The sequence below is a fragment of the Aspergillus karnatakaensis genome (assembly GCF_047715665.1).
Source record: "Aspergillus karnatakaensis strain CBS 102800 unplaced genomic scaffold BJY04scaffold_41, whole genome shotgun sequence".
Taxonomy (NCBI): Eukaryota; Fungi; Ascomycota; class Eurotiomycetes; order Eurotiales; family Aspergillaceae; genus Aspergillus; species Aspergillus karnatakaensis.
In genome coordinates this window covers 261,797-288,783 of record NW_027395753.1, presented here as the reverse complement: position 1 = coordinate 288,783, position 26,987 = coordinate 261,797, and the positions used below count along the sequence as shown (strand labels likewise).

Below are 26,987 nucleotides of genomic sequence, written 5' to 3'. Positions count from 1 at the left end.
ACTCGGAAAGCCTATCTCGGAACTGTCCAATCAGATCGTGGCACCAGGAATTAAGCTTTCGCTGCAGAAAGCGATCGGCCGATGTGACAGCTGCCACCAGAGCTAATTCCCCCGACTTCAACCCTTCAGAAACGGCACAAAGATCACAGAATTCGCTCCAGGAATAGAAAAGTAAACAAACCATCAGAGTTCGCTCTCTGTGGTAGGGTCAGGAATAGCTCAGGAACAACTCAAGACACGCCCGTTGTTTTCCAAGGTCCTAACAAACCTGGTCTCCGTCACGCCTACGCCACCAACTCCGAGAAGCTTCCAACATCGGTACAGTCTAGGGAGCAATTCCAGTCCAATCATTATCATCTTCGGCAGTCAAGGTTACATCGCGGTCGGTTCTCGAAGTCAAAACTCAAATTCGTCAAGCTCAACAACAAACTCAATTGATGCCTCTGAAAGTCAAACTCAACCTCCACAGCAAAACTCAATTACATGTCTACAGAGTCAGATTCTCGCGCTATGATACATTTTATATAGGTACTTGTCGGTCCGATTTCCGCTTCCCTAGTGGTGAACTTGCTATTGGAGAGGAACAACGGAATGCCAGTAGCCGAGATGGAGGTTACAGATCAGGATAGTACCTAAGAATACAGCAAGTGCCAGAGAGTCGCCGCGGCTGCCAATCATACATGGAGGTCATGGTTAGTCACAAACGAAGGTGCAAACACCCGAGTCTGATAGGAGCCTGAGGCACAGAGAACACTCGAGCACACCAGGATACGACGATGAAGAGAAACACTGATTAATTCAGAGAACGGCGCTATGTATCATTAATGTACGGCAGGATGAAACGCAAATACATCGCTAGAGATCCGCCTTGCTCGACGCCGGTAATCTGTTCCAGAGTACAAGACGGGGAACAAGACGAGAAAGAAAGGAAGCAGAACAAAACGCCCCAAGTAGAAGAAGAGAAAATAGAAAATAACACAACGGGGCCACCAGAAAGACTCCACTAAAAGATCAATGAACGAGCTTTCTGCCGCCGAGTTTCCGCGCTGCGAACTTCAGGCTGAGATTGCGTATGCTTGTGTCGTGGGCGAGGAGCAGTGTTTGTAGCCGGCGCCGGCGCCGTGGGAGGAGGTGCCATGGGGATGTCCTTTTTGGCAGGTGGAGGAGGAGCTCCAAAGTTGGAAAATCGATCGGCAGTCTCTCGCCGGGTCGATTTCACACTACGCTCACGTTTGAGGACAAGCTCAGTCCAAGGCTTAGCCTGGTTGGCTCCACTCGGCCCTTTGCCCACAGTATCCGCGAGGACCTTCATCCACCCTTCCTTATCGGCAGGGCTGTCGGCATAAAAGTCAATGACCTCGCCGTTGCCGAAGCGAATGCGGAATCCCTCCTCGACAAACATGTATCCTTCCTCCTCTTCCGCAAACGCAGACTTGCGCCGCTTGCCTCCCCGCGCCGTTGTCTCCTTCTGTGTCAAGGTGCTGCGATCGTCAATGAGCTTTGCAGCCTTGGCCAGGTTGATCGTAGCGCGGGGTTGTCGGCTCGTCTCGTGGTAGGCAGTCAGTTTAGGACCCTGGAGCTTGAAGAAGCGACGCCGCCAGAACTAGGTTGTAGGTTAGCAGTGTAACGAAATATAACAAGTCCATTAAACTCACAGGACAATCACCACCCTGTTGCGAGAGGAAGCCTTCGTAGCTGCGTGTTGACGCAGTTTCTGCCTCACGCATCTCGCGAATACAAGCATTCATGCTCTTCGGCATGTCGTCGTCCTTAGTGCCCTTAGGCTTAGGAACAAACAAAAGTTGCAATTCCAGTTTACCAATCTTGTATGGGGGGCGACGCTGCGACATGCCACTGGCGGTGCTCTTCTTGCTCTTCACACTGCTTGGTGTGTCATCGACAGCCCACTCATTGAAACACGCCACGTCGACTGTGTACGGTCGGCCGTACGCATGCTTCTCATGGTCGCTAAGCGCGATGTAGGCTCGAGCGAAGCTACCATCCCGAGCGACAACAGATCGCAGGCGTTCCCACACTGCCGCGTTAGGGTCTTGCTTCTTCTGCTGCGATGCTAACTGCTGTTTCATGTCGAGCTCCTTGCGCTTCCGTGGAGAAGCAAACACTCTGCTGAACGTTGATTGTTTTTGACGGGAGGGAGATGCAGATGGTGCGGGCTCTTGAGCCTTGAACTTTTCCTCATCCACCTTCATTTGTAAAGTCAGTTGGAACTCGAGATCGTTCTGCACGATTAGTTCAAATTCCTGACCGATTGGAGCAGTCTTTCCGAGCTCTAACCAAGCAGTAGTAACGCAGTGCAAGCCATTGTCAAGGGTTAACGCAAAGTAAGATCTCTCTCCTGTTTCCAAGGTTGAAAGTCAGTATCCATGCATGCGATGCACCATACTCTAGATCGGCACGTACCTCGAGGGAGCGGAAGATCCATGTACTTCAGTCCGACCACCTTCACAAAGAGCCTACCACGTTCTTCGCCATCTTCAAATGCTGTGGGCTCGATTTCTTCAACAGGGGTAGGAGGCTCTTGGGCAGCACTCTGTTGACCAGGCAACGGAGGAACCGGGCCAGCAACGGGTTTCTTACGGATAGCACCAGAGGGGGTACGGATACTTGCGCGACGAGCGCCTGAGTTCCAAGGGACCGTTGTCCAAGTTTGCTGGCTGACTTTGCGCTGCGGGGATCCGGGTTTCAAGTTTCGTGCATCTGCAGACGGTTCGCCGGTCGTCGGGGTGGGAACGGGTTCCTCTTCCGGGCGGCTACTCGCGACAATCACTTTGGTGTTGTGTCTCATGAGGTAGCCTCTCTGTGGGTAGATAGCTTGGTCAGCAGATGCAAAGGGCTTTACTATGGGTCCTGTGCGGGGTGCAAGGGATTCTCGGGGTTGGTTGTGTGGGGCCTTTGAGCAATGCAACTGGGATAGGGCTAGGTCAAACGCAACCTTTTGGGACTCAATGACTCGGTCAAACTCCTTGTCCAATCCATATCCGAGGCTTTCGTCTTCTTGAATACTGAATGGAATGTCGAGTTTCATAAAGCTGGGCTTTCGTGGGACGTCAGTGGAAGGCTTTGTTTCCGGTGACAGAGCTTCAGGCCCGAGCTCTGGGGAAGCGGCTGTGGTATTGTCGACTTCAGGTTCTTCGGGCTCTAGATTTGGCGGGGGAATCTGACCACTGACTTTGCGGCGAGTAGCAGCCATTTGCTCAACGTCTGCAGGGGTCAGTGACGGGCGGATTTTCAGCGCCCCGCCAGGAGCCTTGACTGTTGCGATGGGTTCAGGGACACTTTCATCGGCAGAATCTTCCAGGTCGCTGACCTCCTCGTCCACTGGGTGGCGAATCACGGAGTCAGGGGTCGACGGCGGAGAAATATCTTCAGCATTTTCAGGTGTGACTGGGCGACGAAGTGATTCTAGCATGGCGGTCATTTTGGGCGCCGACACTTCGTTTTGCTGAGTGTCTTCTTGGGGCTCGGGTGATATTTCTTTTTCTAGCTGTGCTTCAACTCGATCGGACGGAACTGGAGTGGCCTCGGAAGGAACAGAGCCATTACTCTTGGAGAAGATCTCCTCCATTGAATTACTAGAATAGTGGCTCTCGTCATCTTCGTTTTTCAGGTCTTTCAGATCCCGATAGGAGGAGTCCTTGGATGGAATCGTTCCGTAATAATCAGGAATGTCATAAAGGTTGTCGTTATCATCCTCTTTCTCTTGCTTGACAATGACGCTGTTTGTGTCACTGTCGTCGTCTTCATACTCGTTATCGTTACCGCTTTCAAGAGAGGGAATGGGGACATCAGGGTCATAATTCATATAGGAGCGAGGGCTGGCACTGCCTTCAGATGACAGCTCATAGGAATCATCCACATAGCTGTCGCCTCGGCGCAGATCACGAAGGATAGAATCTCGCGAAATGCGTGGCGGAGAGAACATGTCAGTTGTTTCAACAGTTGGCGTTGCCTCGTCACTCTCTGCTGATTTCTCCTCCTTCGTTTCATCAGAGCCGGGGTGCTCAGCCTTCGCTTCCTGTATGGGCGCTTCTTTCGGGGTCTCTTGCTCGGCAGTCTTCTCACGCTCCTCTCGTTGGATCATCATCAGGCGCAATCGATCTTCCAGTGACATAGAGCCTCGACCAACTCCAGAGATGTCGGACTTGGTGTATGAGGCCGGAGCCGGAGGTGCTGGTAGGACACGCTGACCACCGCTACCGAGTTCAAAAGCTGCAGCAAGCTTATCGGGAGACGTGCGCTGGGCGAAGGATAGTCCTTGTATGGCTGGTAGGGGGGGAAGAGGCCGTCTATCACCATTGGAGTCAAGGGACTCGACGCGAGAGTGCCTTGTTTGGCCCTCTTGTCTCGAGGAGGACCGAGGTTCTGGGCTTCGGCTCCCTTCGCTCGTGAAAGGGTCCTCATCTTCTTTTAGTAGTGAGTTATCAGCCGAGTCTGGGTTCATGAAACGCCAGTCTTCCGGCAAGACGACCGGGGTCTTCTCAAGATCTTCTAAGGATGCATCAAAACTATCATCGCGGTCCACCGAGGAATCGCGATCAAAGCTAATGTCCCCTTCCTCCTCTTCCGAGTCATAGCTTCCATCGCGAGACTCAGAGGCAATAGATGAGGGGTCAGGCGTGGTCATTTCATATTCGTTAACTTGGGGAGGAGCGGCATCAAACGTGACACTCTTGGTGTAGCGACTACCGTCAATATCGGACCAGATCTCATTTTCCGGGTCGAAAGCCATGTCCTTAGTACCGAACCTGCTGGCGCGTGACAACGAGGATTTCGCTGGTGGTACCTGGTCCTTGCTTGGCGACGGAGGTCGAGGGCCGATCTGAGCCTTGTCGGGGCTCTGGGGGCGATTTGTGGTTACGACTTGGCTCTGTCTCTGTGGCGAAGCGCGAGTGATCGCAAGCGGTCTCTGCGGAACATACACGCTGCTGGGGTCGTACTCTTGGTTGTAGTCGCGAAACATATTATTGTTCTTGACTCGCGAGGCGCGCTTCAGATTCTCGAGGGATGGTCTTTTTGAGGTGGAAAAGGTAAGCTCAGGATCGTATGGTGCGTGGTTTTCTGAGCTCTTTTGATATGGAGACCCAGAATCACGCCCTTGCCAGAATAAACGCGTTGAAGACGGAGATTCATACGGTGATGATTCGACGTTCTTCGAAGACTGCTGAAGATTGTTAAATCATTGCTCGCAGGCTAGAAATAGACGACGTACCTTTGTGTTCTGATTCCAGATTGGAGAGTTTCGGCGCTGGGCCATAGGGCTCACTTCTGAGAGCGGCCGTTGTCCGGTGCTGCCACCCATGTTTACAGAAGAAGAAGAGGAGTAACCAAAGAAGCCAGAAGCAAGAACGGCGAGGAAGACAAAGGAAAACAAGCTAAGTGGGTTGAGTCAGTAATCTTGTTTCACATTGGGTCCAGCATCCCTTGCGGAGAACGCGCCCATACCTGTTTCCGATAAACAAAAACAACAGACGTCAGATCTTCCGAGATCTTCGATATCCAACGGTCTGATCAGTCAATTCAATTCCACCGAGTAGGTGTGTAGTTCATAGACTCGTAACAACAAGAGACAAAGGGAAGCTCGTGCAAGTGATTGTCGGGTCGTTAATTCAGTTATTTTCGAACGTTTTCTTGATGTCACTCCACCTCGTGCAGTTGACGCGCGATAACGAGGGACTATGCAAGTCAAATAGAAGAGATGGGAACAAAGTCGTAGACAAATGGGGAGGGGGAGTACAAGGGGGGAGAGAGAGAAGCAAAAGGCATGCCACCACCACCGGGACAAAGACAACGACGTCAATGGGGGATGAGATGGAATGGAGGGGATGAGGATGAGATGAGAGGGAGCGGTTAAGTAGTTAGACCTGATGGAGACGACCACAGCTGGGCTCGTGGAGCAGTGATGGAGTGCAGAGGAGCCTCGAGGATGTGTTGACATTTGGGTGGCGGCAGTTCCCACAGCAACAATCCAAGTTATGTGACAGCATCGTGCCTTGGCGCCTGAGAGCCTGACAGCCTGACACTCCTTCCCGATTTATCTAACCCTATCTGGCCTAGCCCGAGATGGTCCAAGCTTCTTCCCCTTTGGATCTTTTTTCTGTCGCGAGACAGATGGTCGAGACTTTACCACCACTCTCTTCTCGTTGCTTTCCATCCCATCAACAATGAACAGGCTAAGCGGGCTCTCATTGCCCCTCAGACCGTCAGTATGTCTGTTCTGCCGCGTTCAGTCATCATTAGCCCCAATTCCATCAGTCGGGGCACAGCTTCGTTCAGTTGCCACAGGCCGCACGCGCCGTCAAGCTGCTCGCAAAACCCTCTCCAGAGATGTCGCCAGAACTTCCCTCAAGCCCAAACGTTCCGATCGTGGCAGACCTGGCCCCTTTCCCAACATGAATCAGACTGAGGCTCGGATAAACGACGATCCAAAGGGGCGATCTCAAGCTGCCGTCAGGCGCTCTAGAGATTCCGATGAAAAGCCCGCAAAGTCTGAAAGTCCGCTATACAAGGCTTTGAAGATGCAAACTACACTATCGCCTCTGTCCTACGGCCGTCGTAATGCGATCAAAGAGAAAATTGCCGAGATTACGAGCTTCGATCATTTTCCTCTTCTCCCCATCGTCCGAAATTCCATCTTTTCTCAAGCCCTCCCAAACATCATCGATGCCGCTCCTACCCCCGTTCAACGTGTCGCCATTCCGTCACTGCTCGAGGATCCTCTTCCGAAAATCCGGGCCAAATTGAAGGACAACGAAGAGCCTCAGTTCGCTCAGTACCTTCTGGCTGCCGAGACTGGTTCAGGAAAGACTCTCGCTTATCTGCTACCTGTGATTGACGCCGTTAAGCGGCAGGAGACGCAGGAGAAAGAGATTGAAAAGAGAGAGGAGGAACAGAAAGCACTCGAGATGGAAGAAAAGGCAAAGAACAAGGCGTTCGACCTTGACATCGAGCCAGAAATCCCTCCGCCCTCGAATGCGGCCAGACCGAGAGCAATTATTCTGGTCCCGACAGCAGAGTTGGTCGCTCAAGTAGGCGCGAAAGTCAAGGCCCTCGCGCATACTATCAAATACAGGTCTGGAATTATCTCGTCTAATCTGACCCCTCGCCGCATTAAGAGCACCCTCTTCAACCCCGACGGTATCGACATTCTAGTCTCAACCCCCCATCTCCTCGCCTCAATCGCTAAAACCGAACCATACATCCTCAGCCGCGTCAGTCACCTCGTTCTCGACGAAGCCGACTCGCTCATGGACCGTTCATTCATGCCAACTACAGAAGAAGTCATCAGCAAGGTCGCTCCCTCGCTTCAGAAACTCATCCTCTGCTCCGCCACCATCCCCCGAAGTCTCGACAACCAACTCCGCAAGCGCTTCCCCAACATCAAGCGCCTCACAACCCCCAACCTCCACGCCATTCCTCGCCGAGTTCAACTCGGCGTCGTCGACATTCAACGCGATCCCTACCGCGGAAACCGCAATCTCGCCTGCGCCGACGTGATCTGGTCCATCGGCAAAGGAGGCGACATGGACGCCGGCACCCCCCTCGACCGCTACAGCGAGCCCAAGGTCAAGAAAATCCTCGTCTTCGTCAACGAGCGCGAGGAAGCCGACGAAGTCGCACAGTTCCTCAAACAAAAGGGCATCGAGGCGCACTCGCTCAACCGCGATTCGTCCGCAAGGAAACAGAAAGAAATCCTCGCCGAGTTCACCGAACCGCATCTCCCTCCTACAGCCGAGGAAATCATCCTCGCCCGCAAGAAGAAGCGCGAGGACACATCCATCCCCTTCATCATGCCCGGTGACGAAAAGAAGGGTCCCGACCGGACTCTCCCTCACACAAAGGTCCTCGTGACCACTGACATCGCATCAAGAGGCATTGACACCCTCGCCGTCCGAACAGTCATCCTCTACCACGTCCCGCACACAACAATCGACTTCATCCACCGTCTCGGCCGTCTCGGGCGAATGGGCAAGCGTGGACGAGCCGTCGTGCTAGTCGGCAAGAAGGACCGCAAGGACGTGGTCAAGGAGGTCCGCGAAGGCATGTTCAGAGGCCAAGCTCTCATCTAGACTTGCCTTGCCTTGCTTTATTTGCCATAAATACTGTAATTTTATCTCACGACCCGGTCTTGGAGTTCTTGCACTGGCGTCGGACATCTTAATGCATCTTTAGAATACCCATGTGGTCTGCTCTGCTTTAGACATGGCTGTACAATATTCATAGCATATCATATCAAACTATATATATATACCATCACCTATCTCATAATCTACATCATATTGCATACCTAGACTCTAAACGCATGAACAGGTGACCAATTACACCCGGAATAATATTGACCACCCAGAACCTACAGCGATCTCTCAAACCAGTTACTTATCCAACACACCCATTAATCCCAATCCCAATCCCACAGCCAACACCACGCCAAATAGAAAGATAAATTGAAAATACAGCCCAAAAGAAAATGAATCCTCGCATAAGGTTGTTCCTAGGCTAACCCCCGCAAAGGGAAAAAAAAAAAAAAAAAAAAAATCAAAGAACAGTGTCGGACCAAGAAAGAATATATATATTTCTGCAGAACCATGGATGGATAGCTGACTATCACCAAGGATATATTCCCAGCCACATGCACCAATCAAAATGCTCACGAAGTAGGAGGTAGGGCTTTAACTGTCGATAGTTTCATGCCTAGTGCAAAACAGCCCTGCTGATTATCCATTTCTACACTTCCGTAATACATTTCCCCGAGGAGTCAAGTCAAGCACCGTTGCTCCAGTGCTCCAGCAGGGGGTGTTGGGAAACTCCAGGGCCAGAGCAACACGTGCGCGATGCAGCTGTATCTCGTTTTATCTTTCGTGGTGCTTTTGTATACAGAGATAAAGTTGCAGAAACAGGAGCTATTGCTCAAACTCCGGGAAAGAGACTAGTAGATGATAGGTCGATAGATGTATATGTATTCGAGTCCACGACTCTAAATGATGCCACATGCACGACAATGATACAAAGTATATAAATACAAAAAGTAAAACCCTAAATCAAGCCAGTCATGGCATGGCCATGCAACACCTAGAACGGGATAAAAGACCCGGTGAGCTCCCTATAACCACCCATGATTCCTGATTCCTAAACGCCGACCTCAAGGCCCAAGCAGCCACCCAAACTCCACCAAGACCAAATGCGGTCATAAGATATCTTGCAGTCATTACATAGTCATCCGCAGAGCGCGGGTATGGCGTCTCGTTACCCTCGTGCTTCGTTGCTCGTCTAACGCCTCGCTGTCCGGCGTCTCACTCCGCATGTCAGACAGTTCCGGAGTCGGGGTGATGCCGAAGCTGACGCCGCGGCCTTTACGTGAGATAAGCGCTTCTTCCTCGGGATAGAGGAAGCGGTGCACCTCGCGGTGGTCCATTACGCGCTCTTCGTCGTCATGAGGGCCCTCCCTGTCGGTTTTGGGCCAGCGGAAGCCGTAGAGCTTGGAGTGGCGCTCGCAGCGGAAACACTCGCGCTTGGTGAGGTAGGAATTCTGTTGCACAAACCAGGCGTTGCACGTGTGGCACTCAACCCAGCGGTCGTATGGGTGCGAGAGTAGTTTCGGGGTTTTGGTGTAATCACCAGGGACTCGGGTGAGGGTTGACTCCGGCTCGACGGTAATGAACACTCTTTTGGTGCGAGGTTTTCGCGGCTTTTTGATGACGTCGGGGCTGTCTCCTGCTTGGGAAAAATCCGAGGTATCGCTTGCGCAGCTGTCTGCGCGTGATTCTAAAATGTGGGCTGTCACTGCTGTGGTGGTGAGTTTGCCACGAGAAGACCGAGTGCGGCCCTCAACTTTGAGAGTAACTGAGGCAGAGGTGGACGCTCGGGTAAGCTCCTCCTTTACAGTAATGCCGACCTTCGGGATGGAAGTAGGCGCTACATTAGACTGAGCTTTCGCAATGCCATCTTCAAAAATCGAGGTGGCGGTGGTGGAAGCAGATGATCGTTGCGAATCATCGGGCGTGAGAGAAGTGAGAGATTCAGAATCGGTGCCTGAAGACTGGGCATTGTCTTTCATATTAAGAGGTTCGTTGATACCTGCTATGGCAGGAGCCGGGTCAGATTCAATCGAGATTGCAACTTCTTCAGAGAGAGACACTTGAGAGCGCAGCTTTGAGCCACGAGGTGTAAATTTGCCCCGCTTGCGGGGCGACGAGGATGGTGAGGTGTCGGAGTCGGTGTCCGCGTTTGATTTTCGTTTTCTCGGTGTGAGAAACACTTCGGTCGCCAAAAGTTCTGGCGTGGAAGCTTTGCTCTGTGGCTCAGAATCGGCATTTGGGGACCACCCGTTTCGGACAGCCCGCTCACAAGTGAGACAGAGACATTCGCAATTGTCATTGCCAAAATAGTCTTCCCCGTAGGAAACCGTGATTTCCTCGCCAATATAGATGTCTCGAGTAGCGACAACCTGCATCCCTTCAGTGCCTCGAGTCACCAACCGTCCGTTCGCGTTGCAGTCGTGATTCGCGAAGCGAGCGGGCCCCAGGAAAAACGACGGTGTGCTCCTCCGACTAGACACCACTATACTGAAATCCTTTCTCTTCAGATCCAAATCTCGCTCCTCCTCCTTAGTCATCGGCACTAGAGTGCCGCTCAAATACTTGATCTCCTGGCCCTGAGGGATAAACCTCCGAGCGCAGATTGCGGCTTCGTGTTCGGTGATTGTATAGCGATTGGTGGTCGTAACCTCAAAGGGGCAGTCGGGGAGATATATCTGTATATATTTTCGAAGATGCTTTCGAAACCAATCTTTTTCTCGATCGTTTGAGAGTTTGGCGAGGTACCGCTTCATTCCTGTCAAGTCGAGTATTTTTCGTTCGCCTTCCATCGCATCCTTCGCGACAATCACTTTGTGCAGGAGGATCTCCGCCACTGTGTCTTCGGCAATGCCGCGGAGAGCGATATATTTGGTTCGATTTTTGCGGGTTTTTGTCCAGAAATAAGCCTTTATGGATTGTCCAGTCAGCGTGCGCTTATAAAATTGCCTGTTGCTGAAGAGGCTTACACAGTCAACCAGCGCATCCGTTGCGACGTCGTCATAGCTGGCCAATTTGTCCAGCGTAAGACGGTCGCGCCGGTCCACAGAGGGACTGGACCGGGCCTTTGAGGATGGCATGGCAGTATACTCGATCACTTCGGTCCCATCCAATAATTATTACCGCGTTGTTGAAGTGGTGGTGCCAATTGTCCGGTCGCAAAGAAGTTGAGCAGCCAAGGGGAACAAAGCAGAAAGAACAGAAAAGAAGGGCAAGATATAGGGTAAAGAAAAGAGCGAAGAAGAAGAGGATTATGACACAAGGGAAGCCAGTTCTAGAGAGACAGACATAATGGGGGAGTGAGGCAATTAAGGACCGTGAGGAGGGAGAGGGAAAGAAAGGGAGAGGAGAGGGCGAGCAGAGAAGAATGGGGGGGCTAGTTGGGATGAATGGACTACAAAGAACGGGAGCGGCTGTGTTGCCCATGCGACTCGTACATTAAAATGAGCGATGACCAAATCCTGCCTGAGCAGCAAGGCTCGATTGCTCCGGGGTCGGATGTCGGCGAAACCTGCCGCCCGGAAATCTCTCGGAGCGCAGATGTTGATCGATCAACGGTTCCTGCAGGTTAAGGTGACCAGCACATACAGTCAACATGATTCAATTAAAGGTCAGTAGCTCACCGAAGTCTTAGCCATGGTAGTCTCGAAATAACACTTCTAGACGCTGCTCAATTGCATCGACAACTCTGGGGCCGCCGTCGTCGAATGCGTGAACGTCCTAAAAAAGAAGCGCCCAGCCACCGTCGGTGCGTAACCTACACAGCCGATTCGGAACACGTCTAACCATACTTCTCCCGCAGGTGATAGGATCGTGATTGTTGTCCAGAAACAACGAAGCTTTGGCGCCGACAGCGGAAACACCGGTATCGCCAACAAAGTCCGCCGCGGAGACATTCGACATGCTGTGGTTGTTCGAGTACGGAAGGAGATGCAGAGGCCTGACGGCAGCCTGGTCAAGTTTGACGACAACGCCTGCGTGCTGGTGAACAAGTCCGGAGACCCCATCGGAACCAGAATGAACGGTGAGTTGCGGTTACAGTATCGTATGATTCGCATTCTAATGCTGTACAGGAGTCGTAGCTACGGAACTACGAGGACGACAATGGTCTAAGATCCTCTCACTGGCGCCGATGCATGTATAATATACCATTTGAAGCGAATCGTTTTGTTAGGCGTTCACATATCTATCTGTACCAATAGAGCATATTCATTCAAATTTCCCATGATGACCTAAAAATCGCCAAAACTCCCCGCACATGCTGTAAATGCCAATAATGGGTATCGAGATAAGAGGATAAGTAGTTGACGACGCTAGACGAAGACGTTTCCGCACGTGCAGCAGACGTAGTAGAGTTTCTGATATCGTTAGCCATCCATCGCACTCCAGCAGGCGCATATGCTCACCATTCCGGTTTCCGCAGATCGTTGTTGAGACTGGAAGAACACAGCTTCAGCTTCACCGCAGCTCGGGCAGAGCTTGTTGGAACGGGGAAGCTAGAAGATGAAATGTTAGCCAGGAAGTCCAAGCACATCGAACCTCTCAAGCTTTCGAACACCGAATGACGGCACTCAATCCGCCGATCCACATTCGAAACAGGTAATATGCTCGCCGCAGAGCAGACAGAAGCCGGGAAGACAAACCGTAGGATCATTTCCGACATCCTGGGTCACACCAGCAGTGTCTCCGACTTGACTGCTGAGCTTGTTCTGATAAACGCAGTATGAGGTTGCGGGCTCGCCGACGTGGCAGGTTCGGCAGGTGAACATCAAGCGATTGTTGACGCGGTCTTCTTTCGGGTAGAGTAAGTTGGAGCTGCAGGAGTTAGTAAGGTCTTACAGTAAAAGACATGGTGCGAGACTTACCATTCGCGACAGAACCGGAAATGAATCTGATCGCTCTGCTTGTTATCGCCACCGGCGGAGGGAGAAGGACTGGCGGACATGTCGGTGTGAGGCGGGTGGACGATCGAAGAGCCGTAAGTGCAGTAGATATATAGCAGGATATGAGCGAAGACCAAGTTGAGCAAAGGGCCAAAATCTAGCGATAGTCGAGGTAGACTCTAGAGAGAGATCGTCGCAACGAGAAATGAGGCTGGAACGAAGTCAAAAGAAGCGCGGAGTTCAAAGCGACTTTCCACGATGGATTTGGTCTGTTTGCTGGGTTTGGTCAGTTTGCATTGTCTCCTCCTGTCATTTCCCCGCGTCATCTTATTGTTTGCAGATTCCCCCATCATCAAGCTGCAACACCTTCACAACCAACCTTTCACATCAATCGCACTCATTTACGAGCCCCATAGCATATAGAAAATATGGTACGCTCTAATGCTTATCTCCCTGACAATCTTGACGTCAAACAAACTTACAATCTGCTTTGCGCCACAGGCAAACACTGGTCTTCCAGCAGGTTGGGAGGTTCGCCATTCGAACTCCAAAAACCTTCCATACTACTTCAACCCCGCTACTAGAGAATCGCGATGGGAGCCCCCAGCTGATACCGACATGGAAACGCTCAAGGTCTACATGGCCAAGTATCACAGCGGAGCCGCCTCAACCCCAGATGCGAGTCAAGGAGAAGGCAAGATCCGCGTCAGTCACCTTCTAGTCAAGCACAGGGATAGCAGACGACCTAGCAGCTGGAGGGAAGCGGAAATTACCCGCTCAAAGGAAGAGGCGCGAGAAATTCTGCGAGGCCACCAGGAGCGCATCTTGCGAGGAGAGATCCGGCTGGGAGATCTTGCTGCGTCAGAATCGGATTGCAGCAGCGCTAGGAAGAAGGGTGATCTGTACGTTTGATTGGTGGTTCCTTTGTGTTTCTACCAGCTAATCATGTCTAGCGGCTTTTTTGGCCACGGCGAAATGCAAAAAGAGTTTGAGGACGCTGCATTTGCTTTGCAACCGGGCGAGATCAGCGACATTGTATCATCTCAGTCTGGTCTTCATCTAATTGAACGGTATGTTTGTTCTTGCTGTGTATAAGACCACTGCTGACGATTGAACTCTCAAGGGTGCAATGATCTGTGAGCAGAATAGAATATTTGATGTACTTAAACCAAGCTATCTTTTGAAAAGACACATTGGTCCAGGCCTAACCTTCTACCCTCGCCTGATGACTTTTCCTTCTTGACTCATTAATCTTAGTGTAGCCCAGCATCCACCCTGCGGCCGTATAGAACTTTGACAGATGCAGGCGCACTCGCTCATTGAGGAACGTCAACGTAAAGCAAGTGAATGGAACCGCGGGTGCGCTGTTCCATACAGACACAAAGTTCCTGCAAGGTAGCCACTCGGTGGTACTGAAATAGTTGGATTTCTGTCAATTCAGCTGTGTTGCCGGCGTAAGTGAACACAGACTATATCCGAAAGATGGCAAATATAGGAAGCCTCCCTCTATTTATGGGATAAACCACAGCCAAACAGTCCGTGAATGGACCTCGAAACCTGTGTTTGAGGAGTGCTAAGCCAGCTCCCAGCGTAACCTCTTATATCTGATCCGCCGGTTCGAATGCACCAATTTACTCCCTTCTACCCAAGTGCTCTCAAGAGCACACTGCAGTTTAAACTACCCCACTCTCAACAGGCTGTAGTCTTTGTAGACCGTTTGGAGTATTCACTGTGAAAAACCACCGTAGGTTCATCCTCAATTCACGGGTTGCATCACACCATGGTGCACTTTTCAAAACACAATCTTGAAAAAGAGCCCTTTACCCTTCTCCTTCTTCCCCTTCCCATATTCCCTTGTCCGCTACCCCAAGATCCAATCCTCCATCCATCCTAATCCAGCCATGCCTTACCTGGAGGGATACGTTGCCATCTTCACCCGTCCCACCCACCCCATCAACCACTCCGCCGTCCCCGCAATGCTTACCTTTGAGAGAGAACACCTAGTTCTACCAACCTACATCAAATCCAGAATGGGTGAAGACCTTCTTGCCGCATTCGACGACTGCCGCCTCGCAGCCGCAAAGGGCTTCTGGTCCATGCGCAACATCAACGAAGAGCGCCAGAAGCGATTCAAATTCATGTGCCCAACAGACGACTTCGCCCGACTTGCCGCTCACTGCACCGCCATTGACAGGCTCGTTTCATGGAGAGAGGATTACACCACCGCCGATCCAACGCTCGCTCCTACCCCCAAGCTCCCATTCGGCGGTATCGCCATCAATATCTCGCGAAAAGCATATGAGAAATGGGCGGCGGTTTATTACCAGACCCTGGAAGCCTATATCAACAACGAATACCAAGATCACCAGCTGATGAAGAACAATTTCGAGATGAAGATCGACATCGCCCAGAACGACGGGACTCTTGATAAGAAGGATGCATTCCTGCTTGGATTCTGGTTCCAGGAGCATTTCGCGCGCAGCATGAAGCAGTGGGAGGATTGCATCCCGTTGTTGGGACTTCCGTGCTATGAGGATCTGGTGAATGAGTTGTTCTGGGCATTTGTGGATAGCGTTGAGGGTGGGGAGGAGTTGGTGTGGGAGGTTTATGGAATGGTTGTCTGACAGCTGATAAGCTTATGGAATCTTGATTTCAGTTCTTGGTTTCTGCTTATGTGTCTTTACTCTCTGTTGGACAGGATACGCTGTTTCGAGGTTTTGACAGAGCGCCGGAAGACGTTGACGTTTTGGGTCGTGGGATTGCTCTCTTTCAGGCCAGTTGTTTGTTACCATAGAAGAACAGAGGATCTTAGGTCGCATGTACTTTCTCTCTACCTGTACATTATCCTGCAATGTGCAATGTTTCTGCTAATCTTTTACTATTCTTGTTTTTGGCTAAGAAATTAGTCGCACATGGTGTCCTCTGCAGACAGCTTTAATAACGCAGCCTAACATGTCCTTTGAATTCTGCTCATGCACTATTCTAATTTGTATACTAGATTCAATGAAGAGCCTTTTATTTTCTAGCAAGTAAACCCACCTCTAACAAGGGACTAGTGACCTTATTTTGTAAGAGACTCCCAAAGCCTTGCAAGATCGTTACTTGTATGTCCGCCCAGGCTTGATATCGCGCACAGGCAAACAAAACCAAACCACTAAAGTAGCTACCATTTCACGTAACATACCTCGACATAGGATATAGCAAAACTCTTGAATTTCGCGTTTCCTGGTATACATGAACAGATGAGGCGCACTCTCCGGACCATGATCACGTGCTCTCATAACCCTATCTCAGACATTGCCATACACCAGCACAATGAGAAAAACAAGTTGTACAAAGAGAGGGCCTTTTAACCCCCAAGATGTCTTAAGCCCCCATCATCTGCTGTCATCGTCGCTTTCATCACCGAGACCCCCTCCTTATTCCCCTTTTCTTGTCCACCATCGAGGCCAATCAACAAAGACACAAACCCATGGTTCAACCTCGCCACTCAAACCATTGCATTATCTACTCGTTTCAGCCTCAGCCTCTCTTTATTCTTTATGCTATCCACAATCAATTCTACTAAAGTTGTAAAGATCTATATAGACCCCTCCAAAACCTCAAGCCATGCCTCTCCTTCATCCCATATTCCACCTCACCTACATACCCCAACCCCGACCTTTAGGTACATCATCTCACCCACCTAGTCATCTACCTATACACCGACCCAACATCCCTCAAAATGTGCATAACGTACATAACAAAATATCTCTGCACCTGCATCCACACAGAATGGCACTACCCCTGCACGACAAAACCAACCTCCACCCCGCTCCTCACCCCCTTCACGCTCTCCCCCATCCCACCCCCGCGCCCCTCCGACTCCTGGTGCCACTCGCGCATCCTGCACACAACACACAACATGCTCACCTACTGCGAGGACTGCTACGCGATCCTGCACGCGCGGCTGAAGAAAGACGGGCTGCGTAAGGTGCTGGACGATGCGAAGAGCGGGAGGTTTGCGCTCGGCGAGACTCTGGGGATGCTGGTTGTGTTGTTTACTGATGAGATGGAGCAGTGGAGGCTTTGGAGGGGTGGGGAGCAGCACGCGGTGTTGAAGAGTAGTGTGGAGGTTTTGGAGGGGGGGATGGGCGTTGTTAGCAAGGCGGATGTGAGGAATAAGTGAGTTTTGCCTTTCAATCTTTCTTTTTTTTCTCCGTTTGATCTCAAATGACGAGAAAGACAAGATTTGCTAATGGTGTTCTGCTTTAGGAGGCCGAGGAGGAGGGTTGGACGTGATGCTTGGAAGTTCAAGACTTAGTGGTGTGGTTCATCGCAGGATGATGACGACCCCAGGCGTAGCGGGAATAGAGTCGAATCGGGATTTCTATAGCAGGAGCTGGACCAAATATGCGTATGAGAAGGCATTCGTACTTGTTGTTATATCTATTAATTGAGCGCAATTGCATATCTGTTCATTTCAGTGGAATGGTATATCTATTCGCTGGTTTTCTTCTAAAAGATTGTGGTAGAATGTGAATGCTACCCAAATAAAGGTATAAGACTAGGCCCCTTCCAGCGAAATTATACAATGGTATTGAGACGGGCCAGACGTGTTGTGATGGATTCGATGACGGCAGACCTGAAGATTATTGTTAGTGTAAGAAAACAAAAACGACTTTTGAGTACATACTCTCTTTCCACCATCTTCATTGCATCAGTAATCTTGGACCTCTGAAGTTGTCGAGGAATTCGGGGTTGCGAGCCACCAGGCGAAGGTGTACTAGGCTCTGTAGGAGGACTTGAGACCCTAGACGCAACAGACTTGGCCTCGTTGAGAAGCTCTGATGCAATCTCCTTGACCTAAGCAGCTATTAGCATGATCCCACAGCCTCAGGCATGAACATACAGATTCGAGTCTTTGCAAGATAACCTGCTCCTCTTGCTCCTTATTTTCGTTGTCGAACGATTTTGACAAAGTCTCCACCTCGGCAATCCATGATGACTCTCGCTCGCTGAGGGGCCTGCCGCCGGATTTCAGAACCTTGTTTCGGACGGCCTCGTAACGCTGCACAAGTTCCGCCTGTCTGTCCTTTGTAGCTTGGAGTCTCTTGTCCAAGGCCTGAGTGGTTCTGGACCCCTCTATCCGTTTGCCATCCTCACCAAGCTCGCTCGAAATACCCCTGATGCGGTCAGCAACATCCGAGACCTGCCCTAATTGATCCCGCAGCTCTCCCTGCAGTCTCTCACAGCGACGGAAGAGGTCTGACGCAGCTCGTTCGAGTGCGTTGGTGTGGGCGGACAAAATTCGGTGCGCAGCCGCAACGAGGTCTAGAGTAGCCGGCGACAAGAGAACTGGTTCCTTGAGCGTGTTTCGGTAGCGGTGAGGAACATGCTTATCGACAAAGAACTCCAAAGGAGAATCGGTATATAGAATTGGAGGAACCTGGTAAGGAGGACGATGGGGAGGAACAGTTGGAGAATCCGACGGTGGAGCACCGGCCTCAAGGGAAAAGGCAGGGAAGATATTCGGCTTCTCAAGAACTGCGGCATATGCACTAGATGCATGGGCGGTGAGTAAGAGGTAACCAATGTCGTAGTCATGGTAGACCAGCGACGCTGGGAGGTGGAAGGACTGATCGTGGGCAGAGGCATCCTCGTCTACCCGAATGATCGATTCAAAGACAGAGATATTGCCCTCACAAAGAATCTGTAAGCGCAAGCCTGAGCCAGCGGTATCTTCCGCTTGCAGTTCGGCCTCCAGTCGTGGTATCCACGAAGCGAGGGAGACGGAAACGACGCCATGCGAGGTGGTCACGAAGAAGCTGTACCGAGAATGTGCGTCGGGAGTGAACACAGGCCATGTTTTTGAGTTGCGACCACTAGTAACAGTGTCTAGTGCTTCAATCAATAGTAGCTCGGAACCGTCGTGTTCAGGCACTTGGAATGAGTTCTTCCTCGTCTTCGGGAGCCATTGCCCTTCAACGCCTTCAACCTCTAAACAGATATAGACCCTGCCGCTTAAGGACGAAAGACAAATCACGGTAGCGGAGAGTTTGTCGTCCCCGCTGTCTATCGTCAGTTGATCATCCTCGCCTAGCATCAGAGCATCGGTGTCTGCCTTGGCGGCAATAATATGCAGATCACACAGATCCAGGTCATCGGGGTCGTCCCCGACATCTACGCGGAACGGACCCTGCAGCTTGGGGATTGGGCTGAGGCTGGCGGGGCGTGTAAGAATTTCCGACTCGGGTTCAGTTCCAGAACCCGGAATGATCTGTAAGGGTTCTTGATTATCGAGTTCTGCAAGCCACTCATACTGCTGTCGAGAGGCTGCCAACTGGTCCGCATAGTCGATAGGATCTTCTTCTAGGACAGACAACTTCGGAACAATTGCAGCAGAGAGCGATGGGACGGCAGCCGACGGTGCCCTCCACTTTGAGGGCAGCAGTGGACACAGCGCATAGAGGTCGCCAGGCTTCATCGCGACCCAGAGAGTCATCGCAGCCCACGCATCCTCCCGCTCACTCCCGACGCCGCCGAAACGAGCCGAGGCAACTTCCATATCAACATAGTCTGAGGAGAAACCCTTGTTCTTCCCGAAACCCGAGGGCGCAAAGTCCTGATCCGAGGACGTCCCATCAACTAGCTTCCGAAGGTCAACGGCCAACGCCGGCCGATCAAAAGACCAATGGTTGTTCCGGTCCAGCTCCCATAGGCGCACGACGGCATCTTCAGTCACGGTCACGATGCACCCCCCTAGATTGCTGTAGACTCCAAGCGGATGCCACAAGGCCGACACCACCGGTGATTCGGGAATGACATGTGTTGTCGGCCCAAGCTGGTATGTTTTTAGGCGAATGGCGTCGGTGTCTGTGTTTGACAAAAGCGAGGAATCTGGGAGCACAGCGATGAAGACAGTGTGGTCTGCGACAATGGCCAAAAAGGCCCCGTTCGGGGAAGGAATAAGTTGTCGAATCGGTTCGTGAACAGAAACTGTTAAAGTCTGTAGTTTGTTAGTACAGCGGCTTGCAGCGCTGTTCTTGGACATACTCTGTAAGGCACGCTTTTATCATCCTCAGGCTTTGCCGAAGCCTTCGACCTTTGGCGCTGCTGCCAATCGTCCTTCAACCGCGTGAGGCTCGACCAACGGATCTGGTTGTCGACGACGGTAAACACTTCGTTTCCCCTGCGAGCGATCGTACGCGACGGCCCGACATATTCGTTCTTCTTAGTGGTCGTTAAAGCTCCAGGATCCTTGGGCGTTGAGCTCGAAAACAAAGAGGCGCCGGGGGACGGGCGCGAAAGCCAGGGCGGGGTGTAGCTGATGACTTTCGGCATTGCGTCAACAGTTATCTCATCGACAGTCAATCACGGTATATGAAGCTTGTTAAGCTTCGAGAAAAGTGAGTTGCGGATGAAGGTAAAAGAAGGGTGGAGTTGGACAAAGCAAAAGCAGCAGTGCCAAGACCAACCCAATTGAAGCTCCTGCCTTCAGCCTTCTCCGCTCCGCTCAATCTCACAACAACACAACCCACAACCATGAGTATTCCAGAACGTCGCAACACAGTCGAGAGACTTGATCGTCCCAGTGCCTATTATGTTGGAAAGGTACAGCCTTGCGAACACCCTCCAGACCTCGTCAAAAACATGCAGCTCACTAATCGTAATGCGAGCAGAACAAACGGCGCAGACATGGCGACGAGCCGGAAGAGCCAAAGGACCCAATGGAGGGCCTGAGGGATGCTACCACTCTATATGTTGGTAATCTGTATGTCACTTGACCCATACAGCTTTTACTCGCAGACGAATGCTAACAGTTGTAGCTCTTTTTACACTACAGAAGAACAGATCCACGAGCTATTTTCAAAGTCAGTTCCCGCCCACTACGCCTCGAAAATGCCGACTGATTATATTTAGGTGCGGAGAGGTCAAGCGCCTTGTGATGGGTCTCGACCGATACAACAAGACTCCTTGCGGGTTCTGCTTCGTCGAGTACTACACGCATCAGGACGCGCTTGACTGCTTGAAATACATCGGAGGTACCAAGTTGGACGAGCGAATTATTCGTACAGATCTCGATCCTGGGTTTGAGGAAGGCCGACAATACGGGTATGCGGACACCACTTCCTACCTATGACCGATTGGTTACTAATTCCGAGCAGACGTGGTAAGTCCGGCGGACAAGTGCGTGATGAATACCGAGAGGAATATGACCCAGGTCGTGGTGGCTACGGGCGAGCATATGCGGATGACCAGCGACAGCGTGAAGAGGAAGAGTACGGTGCAGGTAGGTAATGAGTGGAGGGTCTGGTTTGTCTGGCGCATTCAGGGCGTTTAAGAACTCTATATTCTGTCTAATACAGCTAGCGAACAATGGCGCAAAAAAATATTTACATCCGATACCCAAGCTTGGCCCAAGGCTTCTAATCGTTTTATATCATAACTTCATTGCAATCGTTTCACAGATTCTTCCACCTGCTGCAACCACCAGGAGTGGATGCGTTCGTCACCAGTCAACTCCGGGTGAAAGCTCGTGCCGAAGACATTGCCTTGCCGAACCGCAACAATATCGCCAGCTTCCTCCTCTGGATACACAGGCTTGCCATCGGTGGCTAAACGTGCAGCTCTTCCCGGGAGGGTTGCTAGTACCTCCACGTCACGCGACATTGCCTTGCGGGCCGCATCGTTCTCGGCCTTTCGTGACGGCGCAACAACAGTCTCATCTCTCTCAAGCTCCTCAGTTTGCACACCATCGTGATGTGGCAAAATCTTCTCCACAACCGGTGCACGAATAAAGACCGCAGGGAAGGACGCTTGAGGTTCGCCGAGGTCTCTGAGGAACGGCAACTCGAGGGGCGCTTGAAAGCTTTCCGTCTGGCGGCCGAAATGATTTCGATTGACCCGCACATCCAATCCTCCGATGAGCTCCTGACCACCCTTCTTTGTCCGGTTGGCAGACTCCGCAAGCAGGATAAGGCCGGCGCAGGTTCCCCACGTTGGTTTGCGATGGACCCTACAGAGAGAAGTATGAGTCAGTCCAAACTTCACGACTATAGGACCAGAAAGAAGAAACATACTTGACAAAATCCCTTAGAGGCTCTAACAAATTGGACCTAGCCGCCACTAGGGAAATAGCCGTGCTCTCACCCCCAGGCAGAACGAGCGCATCGCATTGCTCGAGTTCCTGCGGGGTGCGGACTTCAAGAAAGTCCCATTGCGACGAGGAGGATTGCGTTGTGGTTAGGGCCGCGGCGGCCTTCTTGAGCAGCACAACATGCTCGTGAAATGCGCCTTGCAGGGCAAGAACTCCGACAGTAACTTTGACCATTGCACTCTGTTAGAAACAGAAAAGAATGAAGGCTTTGGCCACCCTGCACGTTATTTATCGGGAAATCGGCGTTGAGTAAGCAAGACCCGGGGAACGTTATCGCCACGTGATGCCCCTCCTGATAAGCCCCGGAAAGCGATCGGAGGTGAGACTCGGGATAGCTCCATCAGGATACTCTGTGCTGCCATTGTTCAGTTCTGATTGACGATTGTCACGATTATGAATCTGTATAGCGCTCCTTAGCTCTTGTCGCTTCGTGTCATTTCAGCATTTGCACCCTGACCAGTTCTCTTCTAAGATCTCATTCCTACCCCTCCAACTGCCCCTCACAAACAACGAAAACAACCTCGTCCCAGGATAACAATTGACACACAACAATATTACCAAAATGACCACCACAACATCCCCCTCTCCATATCTAACAAGATGGTACATTGACACCCGCCCTCTAACCGCCACAACAACAACCCTCCCCCTCCTCACCACCCTCCAACCCACCGAGCAAACCGCCGTTCAGAAATTCTACCACCTAAAAGACAAGCACATGTCTCTAGCCTCCCAACTCCTAAAATACCTCTTCATCCACCGAACCTGCCGCGTACCCTGGTCTTCCATAGTCATAAGCCATACCCCAGACCCGCATCGGCGGCCCTGTTTCATACCCGATCCATCCTCAGCGCAAGGAAAGCAGGGTATAGTGGAAATTGAATTCAACGTCAGCCACCAGGCGTCAATGGTCGCGATTGCAGGGACGATTATACCCCCCAATTTCAGTGGCGACAGCCACAACGGACCAGAGGGAACAATAAAACCACAAGTCGGAATCGACATAACATGCGTAAACGAGCGCTCGAAGGAACCGCGGACGCTCGAGTCGCTCCGGAAATACATCGATATCTTCGGGGAGGTTTTCTCCGCTGACGAAATGGCTGATATGAGGCGGTTACACGGCGCCCCGCAGACACAACAAACAGCCGGAACCGGGACCGGACAGGATAGCCTCGTTGATTACGGCTACCGCCTCTTCTATACGTATTGGGCGCTTAAAGAGGCGTATATCAAAATGACGGGCGAAGCGCTGTTAGCGCCCTGGCTGCGCGATTTGGAGTTTAGTAACGTGGTTGCGCCGGGGGCGGAGAGTGGGGAGGGGAAGTTTGGAGAGCCGTATACGGGTGTGAGGACGACGTTGAATAAGGAGCTTGTGAAGGGGGTCAGGGTTGAGGTTGCTGCGCTGGAGGGCGATTATTTGTTTGCTACGGCGGCGAGGGGTGGGGGGATTGGGGTTAGGTCTGGATCTCGAGATGGTGGTGACGATAGTTGGCTGCTGTTTGAGAAGTTGGATATTGAGCGGGACATTCAACCTTGTGCGACTGGGGCTTGCAGCTGCTTATCCTCATTATAGGCACGAGTATGGGCTAGGAAAAGAAGTCGAAGCAACCACAGCTGAACTAAATTGATAGATTATAAGACAAAAGATGGCTTGGCTGGATGTCATCTAGATCAATCAAGCGACATAAATCAGATCAAGGGGTCAGTGAAAGCGAAGGGTCCCAACGACAAAATCCCTCCGGAAACAACCCATAGAAGCAATTACTCGCCACAGAAAAAACAGCCAATGTCGCGCCTAGATCGCTCAGGCTATTCGAAAGATAGTCTATATCTGCGTCCACGTGCTATGAAGTTCAAGTCATGTCGGCGTATCATCGTACAAGATATTTTAGAGATCAGAAGCAGCGTGGTATGTGTACTCCACTTGCTGCAAGGTTTGAGAGTGGTGTTGCGGTGCGCTGGTGAGGGGGTCTCGGGCAGGTGGCGATTAGATCTCGACGGCAGTAGACTTGCCGTTGCGGAGAGAGGTAGTCTCGTCAACCTGTTCTGTGTTGGAGAATTCAAGCAGGTTCTTGAGCATTGACTCTTGAGTAGTCTTCGTCAAGTTGTCGACATCATCGGCCGTGAGGCCTTCGGTGGGGATCGGCGGGAGAACTGCAAATTGTTAGTCATGTACTTCCGCTGTCCAGAACGTAACATACCTCTGATCTTGATTGAACCGGCGTTGAAGCGGTACTTCTTAGGCGCCAAAATGTGGGTGTAGTTCTCGACAACGACCGGGACAACAGGCACACCTGCCTTCACAGCCAAATGGAAAGCACCCTTCTTGAAAGGCAGAAGCTCCGGCTTGTCGGAGTAGCTCCTTGTACCCTCAGGGAAGATAAAGACACTCTGCTTGTGCACGCGCATCTCCTCCGCGGCGCCGTCGAATGCCTTTACGGCTGTCTCACGGTTGGCGCGGTCAATAAAGACCGACTGAGATAGTGTCATGAACCACCCAAGGAAGGGCACATATTTGAGCGACTTCTTAGCGGTGACGCTGCAGTATGGGGGGAAGACCGCGCCCAACATAAGAACGTCCAGTTCGGACTGGTGGTTTCCGATGATGACGGCGGGCCGTGTAGTAAGATGTTCCTGTCCCTCGACGATATCAAACCACACTCCAGTTGTAATCCTCATGACCCATTTGAAGCTGCGAGCAGTAGCCCATTGCGAGATGCGGCCGTATCCGACGAGGCGGAGAACGATTGAGGCGATAACACCGTAGAGTGCGCAGAAGATGAGAGAGCCGTATGCTGCTAGACACCGTGCGAAGAAAGCTGCGCGAGGCATCTTCTGACCGACAACGTAGAGGGAGATGATGACAGCGGTGTATAGGCCAACGGCCGTGGTGATGTATGAGAGAAGCGACATGATACGAGGCGTTGGACAAAGAGTCTGGAAGAACTTAAGCGATTAGTCGTTGTTCGCCCGAATTTATCCAAATACCAGCTATGGGAGGGTCTTACCACTAGGGTTCGAGGAGAGGTGCGGTATGACGATGTCGGACGGCCGTTACAAAGTGGGTGAACGAATGAAGACAAACTAAATTCTACAGATCGGCCGGGAGCATGGCAGAGGCGACGGAGCAACAAGGTTGGTTGGGAGTGAGAACCAGAGAGAAGACTAGACCGATCCAATGATCAAGAAAGAAAGCAGTCGGGAGTAGGAACCGAAAGGAATCTTAGGTTGCCATCGAGATTCAACCTTTTTGCAGCCCCAACATCGCCAGAAAATGGGGTTCTTCACATGCTCAGCGGACACCGCCTACACAGATAGATCCGGCAGTACTACACCGCCTGTATGATAGTCTTGGCGTGTCTCTACTGTCACTCGTCTCAGTGTCTCTCATTTCACCCCTTCCCGAGGCTCGCCCAGGCTCTCTAATGAGATGCTATCTCGTATAATACGTGTCTGACTGTGCGTCGACGTATCTCGGTGTTCTCCTAGAGAATCTTGGTGAAGGTTCCGGTTTTGTGGCCCCATAACTCCACCCTCTGCACGTCTGGAGAACCGACTATGCACTCCCTTGGCTTTGCTTTGGCCAGAAGCATACCGCGCATCTTGGTTGTTTGACGTGTTGCGATGCCTGCTCATCAGCTTCTCTGGAAGAATCCGCACAATCAATGGCCATATTGGCGGCAGACATGCGGCAATAATAATGATTGCACCTTCCAACACAGTCCATATGCCTAGATCGACCGATACCCCTGTGCAGATCTGCTTTAGATTATCGTGGTCTGAGATACTCGAAGCGAAGACTTACACGTCGGGTCGGTCAAGGCCTCCTCCTGGAAAAACACCGTCATGCGCAGAATACTAAATACGATGCCCCTGGGAGGGACAGCTCAGCTATATTCAGTCACCAGCACATTTCTCAAACTCACAATCCTCCTAGTAGGAACACCCCGGTTAACGCGAGCTTTTGTGTCAACCGTGTATGCAGCTTCCAAACATACGGCATTGGCAGTATCAGGATTAGAAGATCGGTCAGAATATTCGGAGGCGACACATAACGGTAAAACGCCTGCTGATCAAAACAAGTTCCCCCCACTATCGACTTGTCCCAGGCGTACTGCACCGGGGAGCATTGAAAAATCGCTGCGAAGAGGACACCGATGCCGTGGCCTAGGACGAGAAAGCCGACAATGTAGGTCAGGATACGGAACCTAAAAGTGTTGAAGATGCGTAGGTAAAACAACAGAATCGAGAGCTTTGCTGGTGTCACCGTGAACGGGAAGTCCAGGATTTGATTGGCGACGAGTCCCTATCATACCGAACTCAGCCGCGGGTCTACTACCGGGACGAAGGAATGGGCGCAGTAGGTACCTTTTGCAATGCGACAAGCTTCTCGGGGGTCTCTTGAACATATTCGAAATGATAGCCCAGCCCGGCGACCTTGAGCACTTACGGAAGTTAGTTCGGGAACCTGGCCAGAAAGCGACAGGCACACATACACACGATGTATAGCGCCGATTGCCCAAGGCTTGCGATCTTCGTACAAAAACTGTTAGCAGGCCACGACAGGATGAAGCATAGAGGAACCGACCAGCGCGGGGATGATCAGATAATCATCCACGGTGCAGGCAACGCGCAGGATATATCGAGTATAGAAGCGCGATGGAACCACGACTAACTGAACAATGGCAATGGCAATGGACACTCCCATTAACGAATCCCCGCAGTACGAGGTGTCTACTGAGGGGTTCATTGTTGTCACTTGAAACGGTGGTCGTCCCTGGCACCGAGCGCCCGGCAGCAGGATTGTTTAGCATTAAGTAGACCTTACATTTGCTGGAACAACAAGGTTTTCATCCTTCGACCCGGGCTGAT

At 51.5% G+C, this 26,987-nt stretch overlaps 14 protein-coding genes across 14 annotated transcripts; 7 read left to right on the top strand and 7 right to left on the bottom strand.

Annotated features, from left to right (window-relative positions):
• Positions 1–659: 659 nt before the first annotated feature.
• On the bottom strand, positions 660–5,320 carry bud4 (putative GTP binding protein (Bud4); the record flags this gene model as incomplete). Its single annotated transcript, XM_073719087.1, has 5 exons — positions 660–1,603; positions 1,656–2,356; positions 2,422–2,818; positions 2,954–5,179; positions 5,231–5,320. The coding sequence occupies 5 exons, from the start codon at positions 5,318–5,320 to the stop codon at positions 1,004–1,006; spliced, it is 4,014 nt and encodes a 1,337-aa protein (XP_073568861.1). The 3' UTR covers positions 660–1,003.
• An 830-nt stretch (positions 5,321–6,150) lies between these two features.
• On the top strand, positions 6,151–8,209 carry mrh4 (ATP-dependent RNA helicase MRH4). The gene has a single exon (XM_073719086.1). The coding sequence runs from the start codon at positions 6,183–6,185 to the stop codon at positions 8,085–8,087; it is 1,905 nt and encodes a 634-aa protein (XP_073568860.1). The 5' UTR covers positions 6,151–6,182; the 3' UTR covers positions 8,088–8,209.
• A 748-nt stretch (positions 8,210–8,957) lies between these two features.
• Positions 8,958–11,475, bottom strand: BJY04DRAFT_194629 (SET domain-containing protein). The gene is made up of 2 exons (XM_073712099.1): positions 11,060–11,475; positions 8,958–10,999 (listed from the first exon to the last, which is right to left on the bottom strand). The coding sequence occupies exons 1-2, from the start codon at positions 11,168–11,170 to the stop codon at positions 9,224–9,226; spliced, it is 1,887 nt and encodes a 628-aa protein (XP_073568859.1). The 5' UTR covers positions 11,171–11,475; the 3' UTR covers positions 8,958–9,223.
• Positions 11,476–11,513: 38 nt separating this feature from the next.
• BJY04DRAFT_194625 (mitochondrial 54S ribosomal protein uL14m) lies at positions 11,514–12,236 on the top strand (the record flags this gene model as incomplete). The annotated part of the gene is made up of 4 exons (XM_073712098.1): positions 11,514–11,700; positions 11,754–11,838; positions 11,893–12,114; positions 12,164–12,236. Exons 1-4 carry the CDS (start codon positions 11,686–11,688, stop codon positions 12,232–12,234), a joined length of 393 nt encoding a protein of 130 aa, XP_073568858.1. The 5' UTR covers positions 11,514–11,685.
• On the bottom strand, positions 12,237–13,179 carry BJY04DRAFT_194622 (DNA-directed RNA polymerase II core subunit RPB9). Its single transcript, XM_073712097.1, has 4 exons — positions 12,956–13,179; positions 12,734–12,905; positions 12,497–12,586; positions 12,237–12,448 (listed from the first exon to the last, which is right to left on the bottom strand). The coding sequence occupies exons 1-4, from the start codon at positions 13,033–13,035 to the stop codon at positions 12,404–12,406; spliced, it is 387 nt and encodes a 128-aa protein (XP_073568857.1). The 5' UTR covers positions 13,036–13,179; the 3' UTR covers positions 12,237–12,403.
• Positions 13,180–13,323: 144 nt separating this feature from the next.
• On the top strand, positions 13,324–14,205 carry pin1 (peptidylprolyl isomerase ESS1). Its single transcript, XM_073712096.1, has 4 exons — positions 13,324–13,404; positions 13,475–13,875; positions 13,927–14,043; positions 14,097–14,205. Exons 1-4 carry the CDS (start codon positions 13,402–13,404, stop codon positions 14,104–14,106), a joined length of 531 nt encoding a protein of 176 aa, XP_073568856.1. The 5' UTR covers positions 13,324–13,401; the 3' UTR covers positions 14,107–14,205.
• Positions 14,206–14,874: 669 nt separating this feature from the next.
• BJY04DRAFT_220637 (uncharacterized protein) lies at positions 14,875–15,597 on the top strand (the record flags this gene model as incomplete). The annotated part of the gene is made up of 1 exon (XM_073716919.1): positions 14,875–15,597. One exon carries the CDS (start codon positions 14,875–14,877, stop codon positions 15,595–15,597), a length of 723 nt encoding a protein of 240 aa, XP_073568855.1.
• Positions 15,598–16,697: 1,100 nt separating this feature from the next.
• BJY04DRAFT_220636 (uncharacterized protein) lies at positions 16,698–17,141 on the top strand (the record flags this gene model as incomplete). Its single annotated transcript, XM_073716918.1, has 1 exon — positions 16,698–17,141. The coding sequence occupies one exon, from the start codon at positions 16,698–16,700 to the stop codon at positions 17,139–17,141; it is 444 nt and encodes a 147-aa protein (XP_073568854.1).
• Positions 17,142–17,439: 298 nt separating this feature from the next.
• Positions 17,440–20,355, bottom strand: BJY04DRAFT_229529 (uncharacterized protein). Its single transcript, XM_073719085.1, has 4 exons — positions 20,009–20,355; positions 17,865–19,961; positions 17,649–17,818; positions 17,440–17,597 (listed from the first exon to the last, which is right to left on the bottom strand). The coding sequence occupies exons 1-4, from the start codon at positions 20,294–20,296 to the stop codon at positions 17,540–17,542; spliced, it is 2,613 nt and encodes an 870-aa protein (XP_073568853.1). The 5' UTR covers positions 20,297–20,355; the 3' UTR covers positions 17,440–17,539.
• Positions 20,356–20,473: 118 nt separating this feature from the next.
• On the top strand, positions 20,474–21,343 carry BJY04DRAFT_194615 (nuclear cap-binding protein subunit CBC2; the record flags this gene model as incomplete). Its single annotated transcript, XM_073712095.1, has 5 exons — positions 20,474–20,566; positions 20,635–20,726; positions 20,782–20,826; positions 20,876–21,067; positions 21,121–21,343. Coding segments are annotated over exons 1-5 (527 nt in total), but the record flags the coding sequence as incomplete, so codon positions are not given.
• On the bottom strand, positions 21,344–22,324 carry BJY04DRAFT_194613 (pyridoxal 5'-phosphate synthase glutaminase subunit PdxT). The gene is made up of 2 exons (XM_073712094.1): positions 22,036–22,324; positions 21,344–21,971 (listed from the first exon to the last, which is right to left on the bottom strand). Exons 1-2 carry the CDS (start codon positions 22,284–22,286, stop codon positions 21,404–21,406), a joined length of 819 nt encoding a protein of 272 aa, XP_073568851.1. The 5' UTR covers positions 22,287–22,324; the 3' UTR covers positions 21,344–21,403.
• Positions 22,325–22,580: 256 nt separating this feature from the next.
• On the top strand, positions 22,581–23,895 carry BJY04DRAFT_105096 (4'-phosphopantetheinyl transferase family protein). The gene has a single exon (XM_073708006.1). It carries the CDS (start codon positions 22,675–22,677, stop codon positions 23,686–23,688), a length of 1,014 nt encoding a protein of 337 aa, XP_073568850.1. The 5' UTR covers positions 22,581–22,674; the 3' UTR covers positions 23,689–23,895.
• BJY04DRAFT_105112 (1-acylglycerol-3-phosphate O-acyltransferase SLC1) lies at positions 23,896–25,540 on the bottom strand. The gene is made up of 3 exons (XM_073708008.1): positions 25,124–25,540; positions 24,317–25,052; positions 23,896–24,269 (listed from the first exon to the last, which is right to left on the bottom strand). Exons 2-3 carry the CDS (start codon positions 25,026–25,028, stop codon positions 24,103–24,105), a joined length of 879 nt encoding a protein of 292 aa, XP_073568849.1. The 5' UTR covers positions 25,029–25,052; positions 25,124–25,540; the 3' UTR covers positions 23,896–24,102.
• Positions 25,503–26,865, bottom strand: BJY04DRAFT_220630 (uncharacterized protein; the record flags this gene model as incomplete). The annotated part of the gene is made up of 6 exons (XM_073716917.1): positions 25,503–25,864; positions 25,921–25,988; positions 26,042–26,421; positions 26,484–26,560; positions 26,612–26,648; positions 26,704–26,865. The coding sequence occupies 6 exons, from the start codon at positions 26,863–26,865 to the stop codon at positions 25,503–25,505; spliced, it is 1,086 nt and encodes a 361-aa protein (XP_073568848.1).
• Between the last annotated feature and the right edge of the window lie 122 nt (positions 26,866–26,987).